Below are 19,793 nucleotides of genomic sequence, written 5' to 3' on the forward strand. Positions count from 1 at the left end.
ACATATTTATGTCCATGACAAGGAGTGCCTAAAGCATTATCAGTGACAAACATTCTGTACTTTTGATATGTCCTTTACAGTTTTACTTCACTTGTAAATTTTGTACAGATACTGTCAATACACAATATCTTATAACTAAGTATCTAAAACGTTCCAATGTTTTTTTTTTTTTAAAGGGAGACAAAAATATAAGAACAGAAACAATATTTAGTGAACAAAAGAGTATAGGAAAACTTTGAAGACATTTAATTTAAATCACTTAGACCTTTACACGGCACAATTTAGGAGTCAACAGAGTGGAATGAGCTCCATCCAGCACACCATTTGTGGTTCAATCATTTAACTCTTAAAATGTTTACTAGCTTTAAGAGAAGAAATAATTTATTTAGTGTTTAGATGAATTTGAGATTAAAAAAAAATTATGGCCCCACTCCAAAAAGGGAGGGGGTAGCCTATATGAATCTTTCATACATTATCATAATAAAAGGGTAAGCCTAAGAAAAAAAATTAGAAAAAACCAAGAGGAAACATGGTGCCACTACATGAAGATAAGTTGGATTGATTTCTAAAGGCAATATAATATGTGTTCTGGAACATGGGTTCTAGAGCCTTGATTACTTAGATTTACATTCCATTTCTACCCCTTAATTAGCTGTGCAACCTTGGACAAGTTTTCTAATTTCTCTGTGCCTCAGATTACCCATCTTTAAACTGGGGATAATAACATAACACAGGGTTGTACTGAGAAAATTAAACTAGTTATTCTAAGTGAAGCACTCAGAACAGTATCTGACACATAGTAAATGATCCCTGTGTATTAGTATTATTAATGTTTTGTACATGGGAATAAACCTCTAAAGATTGCTCTTATTCATACAATACCAACAAGCACAGTACATAGTTTCAGGGTCTTTAATACACTTTGAGGTGGTATTAAGACTGGGGAACCGTATATCCTACTTCTACTTGCCACTACAAACTCTTATTCCTCCCACTCATTCTCTAAAAGCAAAAACAGTACTTCAGCTGCACATCTTCTAGGATAATAAGCATTACTATGAGAAGCAAAGTTTATTTCTGTGCCACAGTGAGAAATGTTAAAAAAAAAAATTGGGATGTGGTCCATCTTATACCTGACCCACAAATTGCAAACTACTGGTTTAAATACTGGTTTGAATACAGTGCTGGAGAAAATGTATTCTGAGCTTGCTTCCTTATGTGCTCCTTTTACTTCACCTAAGGTCTTCATCTATGTTTTCAAATCTCACCTAGAAAACTGAATCAGACTTCCCTTTATCAGCTAATTTAGTTTGGCTTTCACATGGAACCATATTTCTCCCCCTTCTCTATTACAAACACCATATACCAAAGACACGATTCATTAAATCTGGATCTTCCAGAGAAGAAAAAAAAGTGAAGAATATGATGAGAGGAATACAAGTTCCATGATTTCTTGAGGGTCCTGATATCATTCAGCAATGAAGACAGAGAATAGGAACTTTTCTATTCTATACAAGATCTTAACATGCATTTCAAAGGTAAAGGTTCTTTTTAGTTAAAAAAGATGATAAAAGCAACAAGAATTTACTGTATTAGCACAGGAAACTATATTTAGTATCTCAAAATAACCTATAAAGGAAAATAATCTGAAAAATATATAAAACTGAATCACTTTGCTGTAAACCTGAAACTAACACAATATTGTAAATCAACTATACTTCAATTTAAAAAAAGATTAAAAAACTAGAGGAAATTAAAACATACTATTCATAAAAATCATCCATAATCTTATTACCCTACCAGAATACCTATTTTCATTTACATAATACTATCCATGTCTGTAAAATTATAAAGTTATCAGTAAGACGCTATGAGGAATAACTTCTAAGTATTCTGGTTTCCACACATGACGGACAGAACAGTTGAGAAATCAAACATGGTACATATAAATATTTATTTCAAATAAGCCTACCACAGGTTCATTTGTATTTAAGGTGCACTAATTGATACTGACCAGCAGATAAACAAATTTAATATATTCTTTTTAAAGTAGAAAAGTCCTGGTTGATCTTAATTGGTAGTAAATGTTTTTCTTTTAGATACTATGTTTCTGGTTAGCATTCCAGTATAAAAATTTACTTCAAAAAACTGTAGCAAGGTGTGTTTCCATTTAATTTCATTAAGTATTTTAAAAGATTTTTTGCACTTCATCTAAAGGCCCTTCCAAGAAGATAGGTAGATCAGGTAACTGTTACTTTTTCATGAGTCACTGATAAACTTTGACTTTTTTTTTTTTTTTTAAACTTGAAGTATCCTTGACTCCCTTTCTTTCACTCCCCATCCATCAACAAGTCCTGTAGCCTTTTTTTTTTTAATTTTTATTAATTAATTAATTTATTTATTTATGGCTGTGTTGGGTCTTCGTTTCTGTGCGAGGGCTCCCTCTAGTTGCGGCAAGCGGGGGCCACTCTTCATCGCGGTGCGCGGGCCTCTCACTATCGCCGCCTCTCTTGTTGCGGAGCACAGGCTCCAGACGCGCAGGCTCAGTAATTGTGGCTTACGGGCCCAGCTGTTCTGCGGCATGTGGGATCTTCCCAAACCAGGGCTCGAACCCGTGTCCCCTGCATTGGCAGGCAGATTCTCAACCACTGCGCCACCAGGGAAGCCCCTAAACTTTGACTTTTAAGGAACATTTATAAAATAAAAAGTAGAGACACACAGGATGCATATAAAAGAGTGTCATAATTTATAAGAATAGTATTAGAAAGGTCACAGTTTTGTATGTGCTAAAGCTAATAAAAGTTAAAAATACACACAAAGCCAAACTATTTTAAATTCTATTTATTTCAAAGAAAGACCATGGGTACCCTACTGATCAATGAAAAAGAGAAAGTAGGGATCATCATCACCTATTACTTTGCTTCTGTTTTCTCTATCAAGAATAGTTTCTGGACTGAGATGAAGAAAATAAAGTCCAAGGAGGTTGAAAAGTTTATAAAGTACAAATCTCAGGTCATTTTACATGTATTTCAGGTTTAGTTAGAATACTCGCAAATACCTCCATGGTGATGGAGGTATTACAGGATACGAGAAAAGCAAATGTCATTCTGATTTTTAAAAAGGGAAAATAATATTGATTTTGCAAATCTATATATTGGCAGAGACTATCCTTAATCCCAGGTTTAAAAATTTAGAAAATTTAATGAAAGGGTTACTTTACGACTAATTGATAAAAGAGCCAGAAAGAACTAATGAAAAATTATATCAGCCCAGTGATCAATTTCAGACCTCATGTGACATATCCCAAGTACTTGGGGTATCTAGCACAACACTGTTGCTCCACAAACACTTAATAAAGGAATGACAGACTTCATTTCCTTTTTTGTCAGTAGTACTACTGTCAAAGAGTAAACGTTAAAACAGTTTGTACATTATAAAACATTCTGAGGTACTTTAATAATATCCTTGACTATTAAATTATCAGGCCTATTGGGTATATATAGAAGATCTGGAATTCATTCATTTGTTCATTCAACAACTACTTATTGAATGCTTCTATATGGCATATGCTAAGCAGGTGGCAGTGAATAAAACAGACTAAATTTTAGTCTTTGTGAAGCTTATTATATTATAATTGGGAGAGATGGTCAATAAACACATTAATAAAAAATGTTTTGTAAGATGGTGAAAAATACTATGGAGAAGCATTAATCAAGGTATGAGGATACAGAGGAACTAGGTGGGTTGTCAGGGAAAGCCACTCTGATAATGAGGAAGAAAAGGAAAGGGAGTGAGTCATGAGTATGTAACAAGGAAGAATAAATCTGACTCCATATTGGATCTGTTTCTTTTACTTTAACCTTTGTATTCTATTGCTTTTGCTACAAGTTAAGAATGTTGCCTATAGCCTGAAATATACAAGACAGCCCATTCTCAAGGCTCTGACCTTTAAGGGTATAACACTTTTCTATTCATACAGAGATAAAAAGTTACAGAACAGACAATTACATTTGTCTTGTTGGAGGTTTACAGGAACATCAAGACCTGACCTACATGGACTGCTGCAAGAACAAAAGATTCCAAGAAATTTGCAACAACCAACCACACCCTCTCCCCTTTTAGTATAAAAACAAAAGCCTGAATTCTAGCTTGGGTAAGGTGGTTCTTTGGGACACTAGTCCACCATCTTCTTGGTCTACCGGCTTTCTGAATAAAGCTGCTATTCCTTGCCCCAACACCTCGTCTGTTGATTTACTGGCCCTGTCCTGCAGTGAGCAGTATGAACTTGGACTCGGTAACAAGGACACCTGGGAAAGCAGTCAAGCAAGGACTTTTGTAATATTCTAATGGAAAAAAATGGAGAAATATGGGCTGTATAACAGCTCTTTTAGGAGTATTCCAAACAAAATGAATGCTTATTCTCCAAAAGTCCTAATTAATAAAAGGATTGATATTGACCTGAAGGGAGGTTTTCAGACCATGTTGTGTAGCTCTGATTTGAGCTCTGTACTGCTTAATAGTTAATCATGACTTGAAGATACAAAAAAGCAGCTAATTAAATTTGAAGATGACACAAAGCTGGAGGACAAAGTTAAAAATCCTTGGACTACAGAAAAAACATTCAAAAAGGTCTTAAGAGCTGAAGTTATCACCCAAATCTAACAAGATAAACTTTGATGATGTCCAGAAAATATTCTGTAAAGTACATGACAAGGAGACATGACTTAAGTAACAATACATTAAAAAAAAAAGAAAGAAAACCTCTCAGTGCTTTTTGTTGACACTGAGCCCAATTTGAATGTTGTTATAGGACTGCCCCCCAAAAGACGAATTAGTAAGGAACTATGAATACGAAGTAAAGTACTTAAGGACCATTCTACATTTATCACACCACATCAAGGGTGTAACTGAGCAGGACCCTATGAGGCCTTCCTGGGATAGACCTCCCCCCCAACCCCATATCTTCTGCTTTAGCTCCTTTCTAAACTACCTAGATAATAGTATCCGATGCATATTTCCTGAGTTTTTCAGATGCTAAAACCACCACCAAATGGAAGAAATTAACTACTTGATGATCATGGACATGTAACCCCCAGACCTTCTAGCACCTAAGGATTGACCACCATCAACCAACCAGAGAATTTGTGCAAGAGCTGACCACATACCCAAGGTGTGCCCCTTCCTCACCTTGCCTTTAAAAATGCTTTGCTGAAACCCTTTGGGTAGTTAGGGTTTTTTCAGCACGAGCTACCTCTTCTCCTTGCTTGGCCCTGCAATAAACCTTTCTCTGCTCCAAACTCTGACATTTTGGTTTGTTTGACCTCACTATGTGTTGGCCACACAAACTTGTGTTAGGTAATATGGGTACTTTGTTTAGTTCTGAGGATCAAAATTTAAGAGAGATTTAAACACAGATGCATCTAGATAGCACCTGGGATTAAAACCTATGTAATAAGGAAATTGGTTGAATAAACTAAAGATGTGTATAAGGGAGAAGTGTATGTGAGAAGTAGGGGGATTATAGCTAACTTCAAATCTCAGAAGGGCTGTCAGGTGGAAATAAAATTGGACTTTGAACTCACTTTATCACTAGGACCGCTGAGTGGAAGCAACAGAGAAGGAGTTTTGACTGACCATATAAAAAAATGTCACAGTCATTCAGTTATGGATCTTAAAGACTCTGCTGTCACAGGGTAACTCCCTTGGGAGATGAGGGATTGTTGTAGTGAGGATTCAGGGGACCAGCTGATCAGGGGACTAGAATAAGTCACTTCTACCTGTATGGTTCTGTAACTGATATAATAGATTTGTCTCTTTTTTTTAAGCAATATTGAGGCAGCAGCTTGCTTCTTTCTTCCTTTTCCTTCCATTTTATTCTAGGGAGAGGAAGTGCCTTCAATAAAGGTTTATTTTTTCACTTAACTTTTCTCACACTTTTTATATTTATTTTTCTATTGTTCCAACTTCCTTATTACTTATTTGAACATTTTTGGATACTTATAATAATCTTCAATTATGTATATTATTTGAAGAAGTGTAGCAAAATACTATGCAAAAATAAAGTGAGTTACATTTAGTATTAATTTCTCAGCAACTACTTTTTATTTGCTGTCATCAGTTACATATAGGGTAACTGAAATCACTACTCCTCTGGTGCCTTTAGGTATCTAAATCTTATGCTTTATGCAAAAAATTAATTCAAAATAGATCACAGATCACAGATTTAAATGTAAAATATAAATCTATGGAACTTTTAGAAGATAACATAGAAGTAAATCTGCAATACCTGTGGCTTGGTGAAGAGTGCTTAGACATGACAGCAAAAGCATGATCATAAAAGAAAAAAATTACAACTTTTGCTCTGTTAAAGACTTTGTTAAAAGGATGAAAAGAACAAACTTTGAATTGGCAGAACATTTTTGCAAACTACATATCTGATGAAGGACTTATATCTAAAAAATATACAGAACTCTTAAAACCCAATAGTAAAAAAGCAAAGAATCCAAGTAGAAAATGGTCTTAAGATATGAAGAGATGTTTCACTGAAAAGGATATAGAGATGGCAAATAAATAAATAACAATATTCAACATTATAGGAAAATGAAAATTAAGACCATGGTGATATATCACTATACATCTATTAGAATGCTAGAATAGAAAACTATGATAAAACCAAATGCTGGTGAGGGTGCAGAAAAGCTGGGTCTTTCATACATTGCTGGTGGAATATACAACGGTACAGCCACTGTGGAAAGTAGCTACGTAGTTTCTTAAAAAGCTAAACATATGCTTACCATATGACCAAGCAGTTACACTCTTGGGCATTCATCTAGGAGGAATGAAAACTTATGTTTGTTTAAAAAGTTGCACAGGACTGTTCATAGGAGCTTTATTGTAATTGCCAAAGACTAAAAATAACCAAAATATCTCTCAATAGGTGAACGGTTAAACAACTTTTGTACACCCATACCATGGAATACTATTCACCAATGAAAAAGAAACCAACTATTGACACAAGCAACAACTTAAATGGATCTCAAAGGCATTATGCTAAGTGAACAAAGCAATCTCGCAATATCACACACTGTATGATTCCATTCATATAGTATTCTCAAAATGACAAAATTATAGAGATGGAAGACAGGTTAGTGGTTGACAGTAGTTAGGTATGACGGAGGGGAGAAGGTATGACTATAAAGGGGTAGCATAAGTGATATCTTTCTTGTGATAGAGTACTGCTATATCTTGATTGCTGTGGTGGTTACACAAATTTACACATGTTAAAGTGATACAGAACTATATACACGCATTGTACCAATGCCAAATTCCTGGTCTTGAAATAGTACTATAATTATATGTGATGTAACCACTGGCAGAAACTGGGCGAAGGGTACATGGGACTTCTTTGTATTATCTTTGCAACCATCTATGAATCTATAATAATTTCAAAATAAAAAGTTAACAAAGGTCTACTTGACAATTTAAATTAAGAACATAATGACTATATTTTGAACCATAATTTTACCAATGTCTGTAGTCTAGGAATAACTAACTCACTGCAGCAGGAAGAAGTGGCACTGAATTAGGGGCTATGGAAAAGGCAGAGATATTAAATTGGCAAGGTAGAAGAAATAACTAAAAAGTCTTTAAAACTATTAAACACAAGGATGCAGATAAGCTTTTTTTTAAAAAAGGTAACTACCTTAACATGAAATTCATTATCCAATAAGATATTCTGAGTCTTCAGGTCATGATGAAGTAGAGGAGGATTCATATTGTGCAGGTAATTTACACCTAGTGCAATTTCTTGCAGAATACGAAATCTTAATGGCCAAGGAACATCAGGATATTCATTTTTCTTCATATATATGGAAAGAAACAAAACTAAAATTAGTGGCCAAATTTATTTCCACTTAGAAAATGAAATATTCCATGAGGAAATATAGTATTAAACTAAATATCTGGTATAACTAAATTCAGGGCAAAAAATACTCATTTTGTTATACAGTATCAATTTGACGTTATTTAACATCCTTGTATCTTACTTTCCTCAATTTTTAGAGAAAATAATGACTTTACAGTACTGATATTTCCTTTTAGCTTATACTGGTAATGCAACTACATGGTATGGGGTCTTTCTTCAGTTGAGACAGTTTTAAATCATTTTTTATCTGTATAATACCCAGACATATATTTATACTCATACCCATCTTCCCATTCTATGGCTTCTATCAAATAACTTGTGCTCATGAATGTGTACACACACACACACAATTTGTTTCTATTCAAAACTTATATTTTAAATTTCCTATTAATATAAAACCATACTTGATTATGATAACCACTGCATCAATTAAAATTATGACCATATTTACTTACTAAGCACTAATACTTCATAATTTAAAATCATATATTTACTTGCATTTCAGCTTGAAAAATTAGCATTTGGGAGTTTTGCTTTTGTGAAGGAGACAAAAATCATCTTCATATTTCCTGGTACTTACAAGTGATTAGTCATCTGAACTTTCTTAAATGTTTTCTGAACATAAAAGTTAATACAGCTTCCCAGGAGAATGAACATACTCAGAAAAATTAGATAATCTGGGAAAATCCAACAATGAATCATCAGGGGCAATGCCACTGGGTACATTTTACTAAATAATATGAAAAAGTATGCTTCCACTGAGCTCAAAACTGTTCTTAAGAATTTTTCTGCAAATGGGTCAGCTTAACTAACTTGGCAGGGGAATGGCTCAAAATACTTGTCTTTACATAGTATTTTGATTTTTTTCAACAATCTTTTGTGAGGTTGGGGGAAGGTGCTTCAAGATAAATCCTGACCTAATAATACAGGACACCAAAAGAAACACAAAACACAAATGTTCAACATTAATTCCTCTTGTATACACAGATTCCCATCCCCTTGAGTAACTGAATCTTTTAATCTTTAAAAAGGTAACTTTTTCTGAAAATTATATAGTTTAAAGAAGTAACAAGGCCTCTCTGCAGTATAGTGCTATATGGAAGCTTTTGATCATGGAGAGGAAGGTAGATGAGTGCTCACTATGTATTTTATGATTCCTTCCAGGAGTTAGCAACCCCCCTGTAGGAGGCTCTGGAATTCCTAATGGGCTCCAAATTTGGGTACCAGAGCATCTACTGGGGTGCTGGGGTATGGGAAGACAACATTAGAATTTATGCTTATACTCATTTAACAAAAGGAAACTGTGTTTAATTAGTATTTGTATCTTACTTGCTGTGTTGGTTACACAAATCTTATACACTGACACTAGTTACTTTACTCTACCCTTGTTTCAGATGGTCCTGTCACAAACAGAATGTGTAGTATCCTGAAATAAAGAGGAAGTCACTCCATGAGTGGTGACAGTGGCACCCATTCTCCCTTGTTTGCTTATAGAACACTGTGATGTATCAGAATTTAGGAGTGTCCAGTGACTAGATTTTACAGATTATGTTACTACTCAGTTTTAACTAAAGCAACCCTCACAAAATAGACCGAGTTCTTTAAAAATATTTCTTGACAGAAACTGCAGGCTAGAGATAATCCTAGTAATATGAGATCAAGCAAACAACAATAGATGAATACACATATTTTGAGAATGAGGACACCCCCCCACCCCGGCCATATTTGTTTACTGATGGGATTCACAATTAAAGCCAGATAACTGATACCTTGAGAAAAAGGTACATGGCTCATGCCATTGTCTATTATTGGAAAAGCTCATATATTTGATACTCAGATTTATTTGGCCTATTAATTCAGAACATTATGAACTGGTATTATTAACATTTAATTCGAACCCTAAATTGTCTTTAACATAAAATGAAATCTGGCTTAAACTAACAGTAAATTGTATGATGTGCAGAGTTTATCTTTTCTCTCTCCTGCTCCTCTCCTACATATATATACATGTGGATATTAGAATTCAGTGCAAACCTCAGGAACAGTAACCTAAGCAAAATAATCTAGGTCACTTAGAATGCAGGGTCTGACTCCACAGTATTTTTAACAACACAAAAGAAGCCATAAATGGTGACGTTTTTCATTATTCTTATTTTAATTCATCTATATATCCCCAAATAATCTGATCATTTGTAAAACCAAAGCACTATATAGGTTGAATAACAGAATTATAACCACTGAAAATGTATAATACTTACCCTATGTAGGAGTTCATTTAATGACCCATTTGGCATGTATTCAGTAACTATTCCCAAAAATTCAGGCTCATTGCAAATTCCCAAAATTGGAAGAATGTAACTAAATCTAGCTTTGTGTAAAATTTCAGCTTCTCTTAAGACATCATTTCTTTCACTAAAGAAAGAAAATGTATAATTATTTCAAAGTAATGAAAAATATACAATCATGCCCATAAATACTAATTAATCCTGGATTTTTTCATTCATTAGCTTTTGACCTCATGTAAATTATGTAGCTTCTCTCAGTTTCTTCATGTTTAAAGTAGGGATAATATCTACCCTATATATTCCATAGGTCTGTTTAGAGACCAAAATACCTGTATAAGCCACTGACAGAAAAAAGTGCTACATACAGATTATTATTGTACTCTTCTCAGGAAAGGGAAAGAATACAATGTTTGAGTTTATAAAGTCTATCTATATTAGAATGATAGGTGCTTGAACTAATTACATTAAGTTTATGTTGTATTAAAATGATCAAATTTGATTAGGCTGTTATATTAAATTTTATGGTTGCATACCATGTAAAAATTTTCTAAATATCCTGAATACTAAAACACTTAAATGTTGTAGATTTTAATGACTAGATGATAATAGTTGCATAGGGTCAATAATGCTTAGAAATTATATACTGGAACACAGGAAAAGGACACTGAGAACAGGTAAATGCTTATAATGGATCCCTGGGCTAACTCTGGATCCCAGGTTCATTTGATTTTTCATTCATAAAACAAATAAATATTGAACATTTATTATGAATAAAGAACTGTGCTCAGCATTATGGAGACTATTAAGTTTAAAAAAAACAAAAAACAAAACACATAGTCTGTGACCTCAAACTGTCCAGAAATCTTTTTAAGAAAAATAAGTACTCACTGTGGTCTTGATTTACACTTTTCCAATGATTAGTGATGTTGAGCACCTTTTCATATACCTATTGGTCATTTGTATGTCTTTGGATGTATTAATTATATTGATATTGGTAATTATTCCATGATGATGTATATGTATAGCAAATAATCATGTTTTGTACTTTAAATATATATGATTATATTTGTCAATTATTCCTCAATAAAGTTAAAAAATAAGAAAAGCAAATAAGAAAAGCAAACCAAATACTTAAAATATAAGGCAGAATGTGATAAGTGCCATCAAAAACAAGTAAATAAGCAAGCAAATAAATAAATAAATAAATATAGGGAGCTCAGAGAACTAGTAAATTTGGGCTAAGGGAGTTGCTACAGCCTTTAGAGAGAGATGTCAACAGTACTTTAAGGATGGATAGAATTTCAACCATTGGAAAAAGGGCATCCAAGATATGTGGTCCCTCTCCAAGATGGGAGAGATTTTGCCTTTCTTTTTCATCTGTGTATCCCCAGGATCTGGAACAGTACCTGGCACACAGAATTTGTCTAATAGATGTGTATCAAATGAATTCAAGGAAGTTAAAGTACAGGCTATATCTGGAAAATGGCAAATTGTTTAATATGAATCAGGATGTGTAACAGCGTGTGTAAAGGGAGTGAAGGTGAATAGGGTAGGGTAGCGCCTCATCTCAGAGCCTTAAAGCCAGGTGAGAGTGTTTACACTTTATTTGGTAGTCACTGACTTGTGACTACAGGTTATTGAGCACAGGAATGACATGAGTGGAACAAACTTTTAGGATGATTAACTTGGCAGCAAGGTGTAGGATCAGCAGAAGGAGGTAGAGTTTGAAAGCCAGGTGTTAGAAGATTATAATACTAGTTAAGATGTGAAGCAATGAGAGTCTGAAACTATAAAGGTTGCAGTGGAAATAGAAAGAAAAACACTAGCTGAATAGAATACCCAGGCTCTGGTGGCTGACTGACTGACCTGATTGACTAAGGGAGGTATATACATATATATATATGTGTATATGTGTGTGTATGTATGTGTGTGTGTACGTGTGTGTGTACATATATATATGAAGGGAACTGGATTTGTCATCAATTTTTACCATGGATGATTTGGTATTGGTAGCAGCAGTAATAGAAAGAGAATTGTCTCTAGGAGAAGCTTATTAGGTAAGCGATGATGATTAGTTGGTGCTTAAACCACCCAAGCTCTTGATGAATGGCTGCTGAAATAAGAAAAGCAACAGACATTCCAGACCAGACTATGAAGCCTCCTTTAAAAACAAACAATAAGCAAAATAAAGCAAAAAAATCTTAGTCATCTATGTTTTGAACAGGTAATATACTTACATGTTTCAAAATACAAGAATTACAAGAATGCATAGAGTTTCTCTTCTTCTCCCTGCTCTTTAGCCACTTAATATCCCAACTGTGAGGCAACCAATTATACCAATTTGTGAGACCTGCTTTAATTAAATTTATATTTCCTAAGCTGAAACAGGTCTGTATTTACCTCATGAAATGTAGGTCAACAAGACAGTTATTGAGTGGCACCTTTGCCGGGAAGGTTCCTGGATACTCGGAGAAAGAATTATAGAGAGGGCATGCTAGGGGATATCTTAGTGATACTTAATATACTAATTCTTCCTCCCATTAAGAGTATGATGTATTCTTCCTTCTCTTGTGATCTTATTATGTGTCGGCCACTCTACTACAGTTGGTTTCATTATCCCTACCTTATATATGAGAGCACTAAGGCTCACATAAATTAATAATTTCTAATGGTCATGCCAACAGTAAGTGGCGGATTTGGAATCAGATTTGAATTGCAATTGTGGGACTCTAAAGCCTTTGTTTTTTCCACTCACTGCTTAATCAGAGAAGGAAAATTCTTGAAGTCAGATTTCAGGAAGAATGAGTGGGAAAACAGAAAAAGCCAAAACAGTTTAAAAATAGGTTTTTATATTTTAAAAAATGAAAATGTAAAACAGCTTTTATAGACATATTACCAAAATTACCCATAGCAAATTTCAGTTACAAAACAGTTACACTGTTTACACAAGGTATTTGAACAACCTATCAGACTCATCTACCATAAGGAGTTGGGAGATTGTTCGGGAAGGTCCACTCACTGGGCAGAAGTCAGGTTACAGAGAATAATTCACCAATCACTAAAATAAGAACATGTTACAGCACATAAACTTATTTTTCTTTTGTGATCCCAAAGAACAATGCAAACATTATCCACACCAGAGCCCAAGAAGTACATGTATCTGTTATTCCCACTTTGTAAGTGAAGGACATAAGACACCCTGTGAGTCAACTGCATAGCCCAGTCCTATGCTCAGACTACATAAATACTGCTAATGTTAACATTCTAGGTAACAAGTGGAAGAAAAAATGTGATGCAGTAATGCCAGAGTGTTGCACTGGTCCTTATGGCTTCTTTGACAGCAGAATTAATTTCCTACCCGATTTAGTGAAGAATTTTAGATTATGAAATTGTTAATGAGCACGAAAGGGAACTCTCTTCATTTCTTGGCCCCAAATGGCACAAAACTTAGATAAATTAAAATCTTGAGAAGCAGCATCCAAAATAGGAGGATCAATCTCCTTTAAAATACCTAATGAGTCCATCAGTGCTAGATTTCCATATATTTTAATAGTTGATTCTAAAATACATCTACCCTGTCTAATCAACCACCACCCTTCAAAGTTGACTACATACACATACACATAATTTCCCAGTAATTGCTCCACAGAATTCAAGACCCAGGGTAAATATACCCTGTATATCACTAAATCAGGATTATGGTACACTAAAAGCGGGAACAATTTCTAGAGGTGTCTCAAACTTACTGTGAGATCTAGCCCATCCAAGCCTGATAGCAAGAGAGCAAATAAAAGCCACAGGCAGATGAAAGTCAATAACATTAGCAGGGCTGAAGCTGAGGAATTTATCTGCTGTTGGATACTGACAGCCTCTGGTTAATCAGGCATCTAGCATGACATATTTTCACTTTAGATATTGGGGGAGGAGAGGAGAATGTTGCAATTGTGGATGTTAACTCACTAAGAATTGAATGCAGGGTCTAGTTAAATTCCTATTGGAAGGAAAATACACAAGACTAGTGACTAGACTCACTGATTAATATATATGGTTGAAAGGTTTCTCTGGAAACAGGAACTAATCTAGCCTTCCCTTGAAATCTGGACATTGCACTAAAATTGTTCCAGGATGGGAGAGACATTCAAAATTTTTGGTCATTTAACAGCTTTCTGATTTCAGTTTATTGTTAGCAAAAATAATACAAGTTTCCTCTAGAGACAGGTTTCCTTCCCTGTGACGGTAAGAGGAGAAACTAAATTGAGTTTGATATCTAAACTTTCATGCCTACATGTGTAAACCAAAAACAACAAAAAGCCCAAACCAAAACGTCCCAGACTCTAGAGCAGTGCTGTTCAATAAAAATATGTGAACCACATATACAATTTGAAATTTTCTAATAGCCACTTTAAAAAAAAGTAATAGCCACCTGTGGCTAAGAGCTACCTGTTGGGCAGTGCAGCCCTAGAATTCGACTTCAGAAAAAAAAAAAAAAAAAAGGGAAAAACAAAGCAAACAAAAACCCAATTTCAATAAAGAGGACGTTTAGAGTTGGGCTGTGATTGCTGATTTTTGGTGTCTGGAGAAAGGAGGCCCAGGAGTAAGAAAAAAAGGAGAGGGCAGTGAAAAGAAGCGTGATTGCTGCATCTCCAGAGAAGCCTGCTCTCCCCACCATGTTAGCCCAAGCGTTGAACGGCTGCCTAGAGGTGACGAGGTGTGCGGCCGATCCCAAGTGGTCACCGTCGTTTGGGCTTCAGAGCCCGCTTGCCCGGGGTTAGAGCCAGTGGGGTGGGGGACGAAGATTTCGGGGCTCCGCGGTGGAGCCGCCGGGGCGCCCTACCTGTCGAGCAGCGGGGTGTGAATGTGCAGGTGTTTCACGGCCACCTGAACGCGCCAGTCTGCGTGGCGGGCAGAAGACACGGTGCCGGACGCGCCGCGGCTCAGGTAGCGCAAGTCGGCGAGCTTGTGGTACGGGATGGTGGGCAGGGCGCTGCAGATGGCCTCCTCGTTCATGGTAGCGGGTGGCGCGGGCACTCAGGCAAGCCGGTCGATTCCGGAAGTGCCCGCCGCTCCCGCGGCTCCACCCCTTGCGCAAGCCGGGTCAGCAGGCCCTACAGGCTGCGGGACACTAGGTCACGAGGTCGTCCATTCCCCGCGCAGCCCACGCCAAGCCGCTGCTTACCCGGAGCCGGAGCGGACTCTTCTCTTCTAGAGACGGGTCAACTCTGCGGCGGCGGGGCGCACAGGGGAGGAGCTTCCTCTCTCCGACCTGGCCCTCCCAGGCGCTGCCAGCCACCCGAGCCTGCCTGTCGGAGCTCCTCCCTCCCCAGACTTCTCAGGCGACGTCAGCGGCGGATGCCGAGGCGTGGATGAGGGCCCCTGGCCCGCGATCCTCCCAGCAAGGCTCCCGCCTCGGCCTGAGGCCCGAGATCTCCGCTTTGTTGTGCCCAGACGACGTGTGCCACACCGGCGGGGCTCGGGCGGGGGCTTGGGAGTGGGGAAGTGAGCCAGGGGCGCTCAATTTGTCTTCTCTCCCCCCAACCCGCTAGGTTGGAAAGGTTTTCTTTTGGGGAAATTTCCTCTCCGCAGCCTCACACCCAGTCAGCGGACCCTCCCATCCAGGAGGAATCTCCTCTGGTCCCATCGGCGCGTCTTCCGGGAGTCGCCAAACACCGGAGGTAGCAGGGTGGGTGTGGCAGCTGCCGTTTCCTGACTCCGTGCCTGCGCGGAAAGCCCTTTGAGGGAGTGCGGTCGTGACTTACTAGGGCTCCGCACTTCTCAGCCCGGTGAGTCAGGTAGGGGTGTAGATTCACTTGCTTATCTGGACTCCAATCTAACCTCACTTCCAACTACTTCAGTCGTGTGGGGGTGGCTGACAAGCCCTGTCAGAGTTTAATGCTGTCTAAAAGTTCAGATGTTTAGTTCCTGTTGAGTGCTTCTCTACTAGGGACGTATTTTTCTGACTTTTTTTTTTTTTTTTCTCTCCTGACGTCCATAATTATAGACAGAGATTGAAAAGTAACCTTGAGAGAGTCCCTCCCTTGATTCCAGGTAAGACTGCAAACATTTCTTTCTTATAGATCTGGGAAGAATGCGGTGTTTAATGCCAACCAAAAAAGACTGCAAAAGTCTTTTTACCTTAAACAAACACTTTTCTACACCTGAAATGACTATTTTGCGAAGTGTGGTGCAAATATTATACACAAGACCAAGTCCATGCTAGGCATTTAATGAATTCTAAAGCAAAAGTAATAGGGAATGCCTGACTTCAATCAGGGATTTCTGCCTACAGAAAATCAGTGCTTCCTGTATTTTTGTATTGCCTGAAATGAGAGTAGCAGTGTTACATTTTACAATAAATGGAAGCTGTAATGAAAGAGTGTGTTTTAAAATTTGATAATTTAAAATAAAATACTTAGCTTTAAAGATATGGTCTGATAATCTGTGGTTCATTCCTTAATAAGCTTTTTGCTACAAAAAGTGCTCAGAAAACTTTTCCCATTCATTCATTCATCCAGTCAGTTTACAAACTAAGAATTCTAGAGAAAGTGAACAAAAATTAAGAAGGGAGGAAATGATCAAAATAATAATTCAAGAATTTTTGCCAGGACCAAAAGAGAAAGATCTTCATATTGAAAGGGCCCACCAGCTACCCACAGTGAATGAAAAAGGACCTATGTTAAAGCACACCATTAAAAAGATCAGAACATTAAGAACAAAGAGAAGATTCTAAAAGTTTTCAGAGGGAAGAAGCAGGAATAAACGGATGGGAATTAGAATGGCATTGGGTTTCTCAACAATAACACTTTTATGCTAAAACACTACCGTGAAATTTCAAGTTTTGTAAGACAATAACTTCCAACCTAGAATCCTATAGTCAAACTATCCATCAAGTATGAGTAGAATAAAAACATTTTCACATATACAAGGATGAAAACATTTATTTTCCATCCATCCATCCACCTTTTTTTTTTTTTTTTTTTTTAGGGAAAGTTACTAGAGGATGTGCTCCAACAAAACATGAGAGCAAGACAAAGAGAAAGACATGGGATCCAGAAAAAAGGACCAGGAGAATGTGAAGGGAAATGCCAGGGTGAAAGATATGTGGCAGAATTAGAGAGCAATCGTTTTCACTGCAGAAGGAAGATGGCAGACTCCAAGAAGGAAGACTGGTTAGTGTAATTGAATTTATTTAGATTACTAATTTTGAGTATTTGGGTAGTTATATTGATAGATGTTTGATAGAGCTAAAGAAATACGTGATAAAATTCGAGAGAGAACTTAAAAAATATAAGCAAGTGAAAAAAGGAAGCAATTATTAATTCCATGAAAACTAAAAATTAGACAAGAATGGAAACAGCGTTTCTCCAACTGTTCTGTGGTGGTGAAAACTTTACGACTTTTTAGAGCTTCTGAAATACTAGTATATTATAATTCCAGAAGGAGAGAACATGCAGCATAGAATGCTATAAAATTTATTTATATATTTTTAAAATTTATTTTTATATTTATTTTTGGCTATATTGGGTCCTCGTTTCTGTGTGAGGGCTTTCTCTGGTTGTGGCAAATGGGGGCCACTCCTTATCACGGTGCGCGGGCCTCTCACCATCGCGGCCTCTCTTGTTGCGGAGCACAGGCTCCAGACGCGCAGGCTCAGTAGTTGTGGCTCACGGGCCCAGTTGCTCCGTGGCATGTGGGATCCTCCCAGACCAGGGCTCAAACCTGTGTCCCCTGCATTGGCAGGCAGATTCTCAACCACTGCGCCACCAGGGAAACCCCTATTTAAATTTTTAATTACATTACTTTTAAATTTTAAAAAATTAGTATTCACATGGTTCAAAATTTAAAAGTGTAACAGACAGATAATTCGATAGAAAATTAGGCAAAAGACCTAGATACTTCACACAAGGGTATATCTAAATAGCAAATAGCAAATGAATGTGAAAAGGTGCTCGACATCATCAGTCATTAGAGAACTACAAGTTAAAACCACAGTGCAATATCACTACACAAATACAAGAATAACTAAAATTAAAAAGACAGAATATAGCAAGTGTGGGTGAGGTTTTGTAACAATTGGAACTCTTGTACATTGCTGGTGGGAGTGTCAGTTGGTACAATCAATTTTACAAACTGTATGGCAGTACTATTAAAATTGCAGATATGCAGATCCTCAGCAATTCCTTGCCTAGGTATATGGACATGCATATGCATATACTAGAAAGTTCATAGTAGTGCTATTTATAATAGCTTCAAACTGGAAATTACCCAAATATCCATAAATAGTAGAATGGGTAAATGATTTGTGGCCCATTTACACAGTGGAATACTAAACAGCAATGATATTGAGCAGTGTACAATATTGATGAATTGCACAAATACAATACTGGATGAAAAAGCTAGACACAGAAGAGTATACATTTTATGAGTCAATTCCTATTAAGTACAAAAATAAGCAAAACTAGCCTATGCTTTTAGAAATCAGGATAATGTCTACTCTTGTAGGGTGGTCATAGTGACTAGAAGGGACATGATGAGGCCTCTGGGGTGATAGAAATGTTCTGTTTCTTGATCTAGGACCTAGACTTTTGGTGCCAGTTACATGGGTATGTTCAGTTATGAAAATTCTTTGAGGTTACACAATGTGCACTTTTCTGTATATATATATGTTATACTTCAATAAAAGGTTAATAGGTTTAAATACAAAATAAATAATATATGTGGGTGTATATTATGTCTCTTACTTTTACTTAATTAGTATTACAGTATATACCTGTTCACCTTGCTTGTCTTTCACTTAGTAATCTATTTCAGATATCTTTCCATACAAATGCATAAAAAGCTTTCTCATCTTTTTTTTTTTTAGATGATGGATATACCATAATTTACCCCTCATTGGTGGACACTTAGCTGGTTTCCACATATTTACTCTTACAAATTATGCTGCAATAAGTAATCGTTACATATGTCATTTCATACATGTGCAAGTGTATCCATATATATGTCCTAGAAGCTGAATTGCTGGACAAAAGAGTTATGTTCATTTGTAATTTTGGTTTGTATTGTTGAATTGATCTTCACTGAGGTTCTTCCAATTTTTTTTTTCTGCAGACAAATGAGAGTGCTGTTTCTCCACACACCTTCTTTCATTTCTTTTCGAGATAGATAGTATAATGTTGATCTGCTGATTCCTGGATTTCAGTGCTTCTAAACTCATTTAAATGCTAAGATTCTTTTTATTGCAGCCCTTCTAAATATCTGGCTTCAATTTGTTTATCACAACCTCAAACCTTTAGCTTTCATGATAGTTTCACCATTATACAGCTTAAAATATATGTATTCTTAGTGATATGTACATTGTTTAATTAATGCCCATAATGAATGGCTAATGACAGAAAACCTAAAGAATACTGATGCTAAACTACATCAACTAAATGAGAAACAAAAAAAATGAGAAAAATTATGCAAATTAGGCTGAAAAACAAGCCTCAACACCTGTATGTTGAATTCATCTATTCAAAATTCTGTAGAATCATATTAAGTCATATTTTCCATTTACTGAGAATAAAGGTTATTTATATCTGCATGTG

General features: G+C 36.4%; 1 protein-coding gene and 1 long non-coding RNA gene across 3 annotated transcripts in view; one reads left to right on the forward strand and one right to left on the reverse strand.

The window, feature by feature from the left end:
* Positions 1 to 15,874, reverse strand: part of RIPK2 (receptor interacting serine/threonine kinase 2) — a 31,903-nt gene extending 16,029 nt beyond the window's left edge. Inside the window, exons 1-3 of the mRNA XM_059901786.1 lie at positions 15,044 to 15,874; positions 10,183 to 10,336; positions 7,703 to 7,858 (exon numbers count right to left, since the gene is read on the reverse strand). Of these exons, the coding sequence (XP_059757769.1) occupies positions 7,703 to 7,858; positions 10,183 to 10,336; positions 15,044 to 15,216 (483 nt within the window). The 5' untranslated portion in view covers positions 15,217 to 15,874. The remainder of the gene's footprint in view (positions 1 to 7,702; positions 7,859 to 10,182; positions 10,337 to 15,043) is intronic.
* Positions 15,290 to 19,308, forward strand: LOC132351787 (uncharacterized). Of its 2 annotated transcripts, XR_009498467.1 has the most exons (5): positions 15,290 to 15,659; positions 15,753 to 15,989; positions 16,208 to 16,254; positions 17,191 to 17,375; positions 19,070 to 19,308. It is a non-coding gene; the product is annotated as an uncharacterized LOC132351787 (long non-coding RNA). The 2 variants fall into 2 exon arrangements; XR_009498466.1 differs by having other exon boundaries at positions 15,295 to 15,989.
* Positions 19,309 to 19,793: the final 485 nt, after the last annotated feature.

This window comes from Balaenoptera ricei, chromosome 17 (genome assembly GCF_028023285.1).
Source record: "Balaenoptera ricei isolate mBalRic1 chromosome 17, mBalRic1.hap2, whole genome shotgun sequence".
Classification (NCBI taxonomy): domain Eukaryota; kingdom Metazoa; phylum Chordata; class Mammalia; order Artiodactyla; family Balaenopteridae; genus Balaenoptera; species Balaenoptera ricei.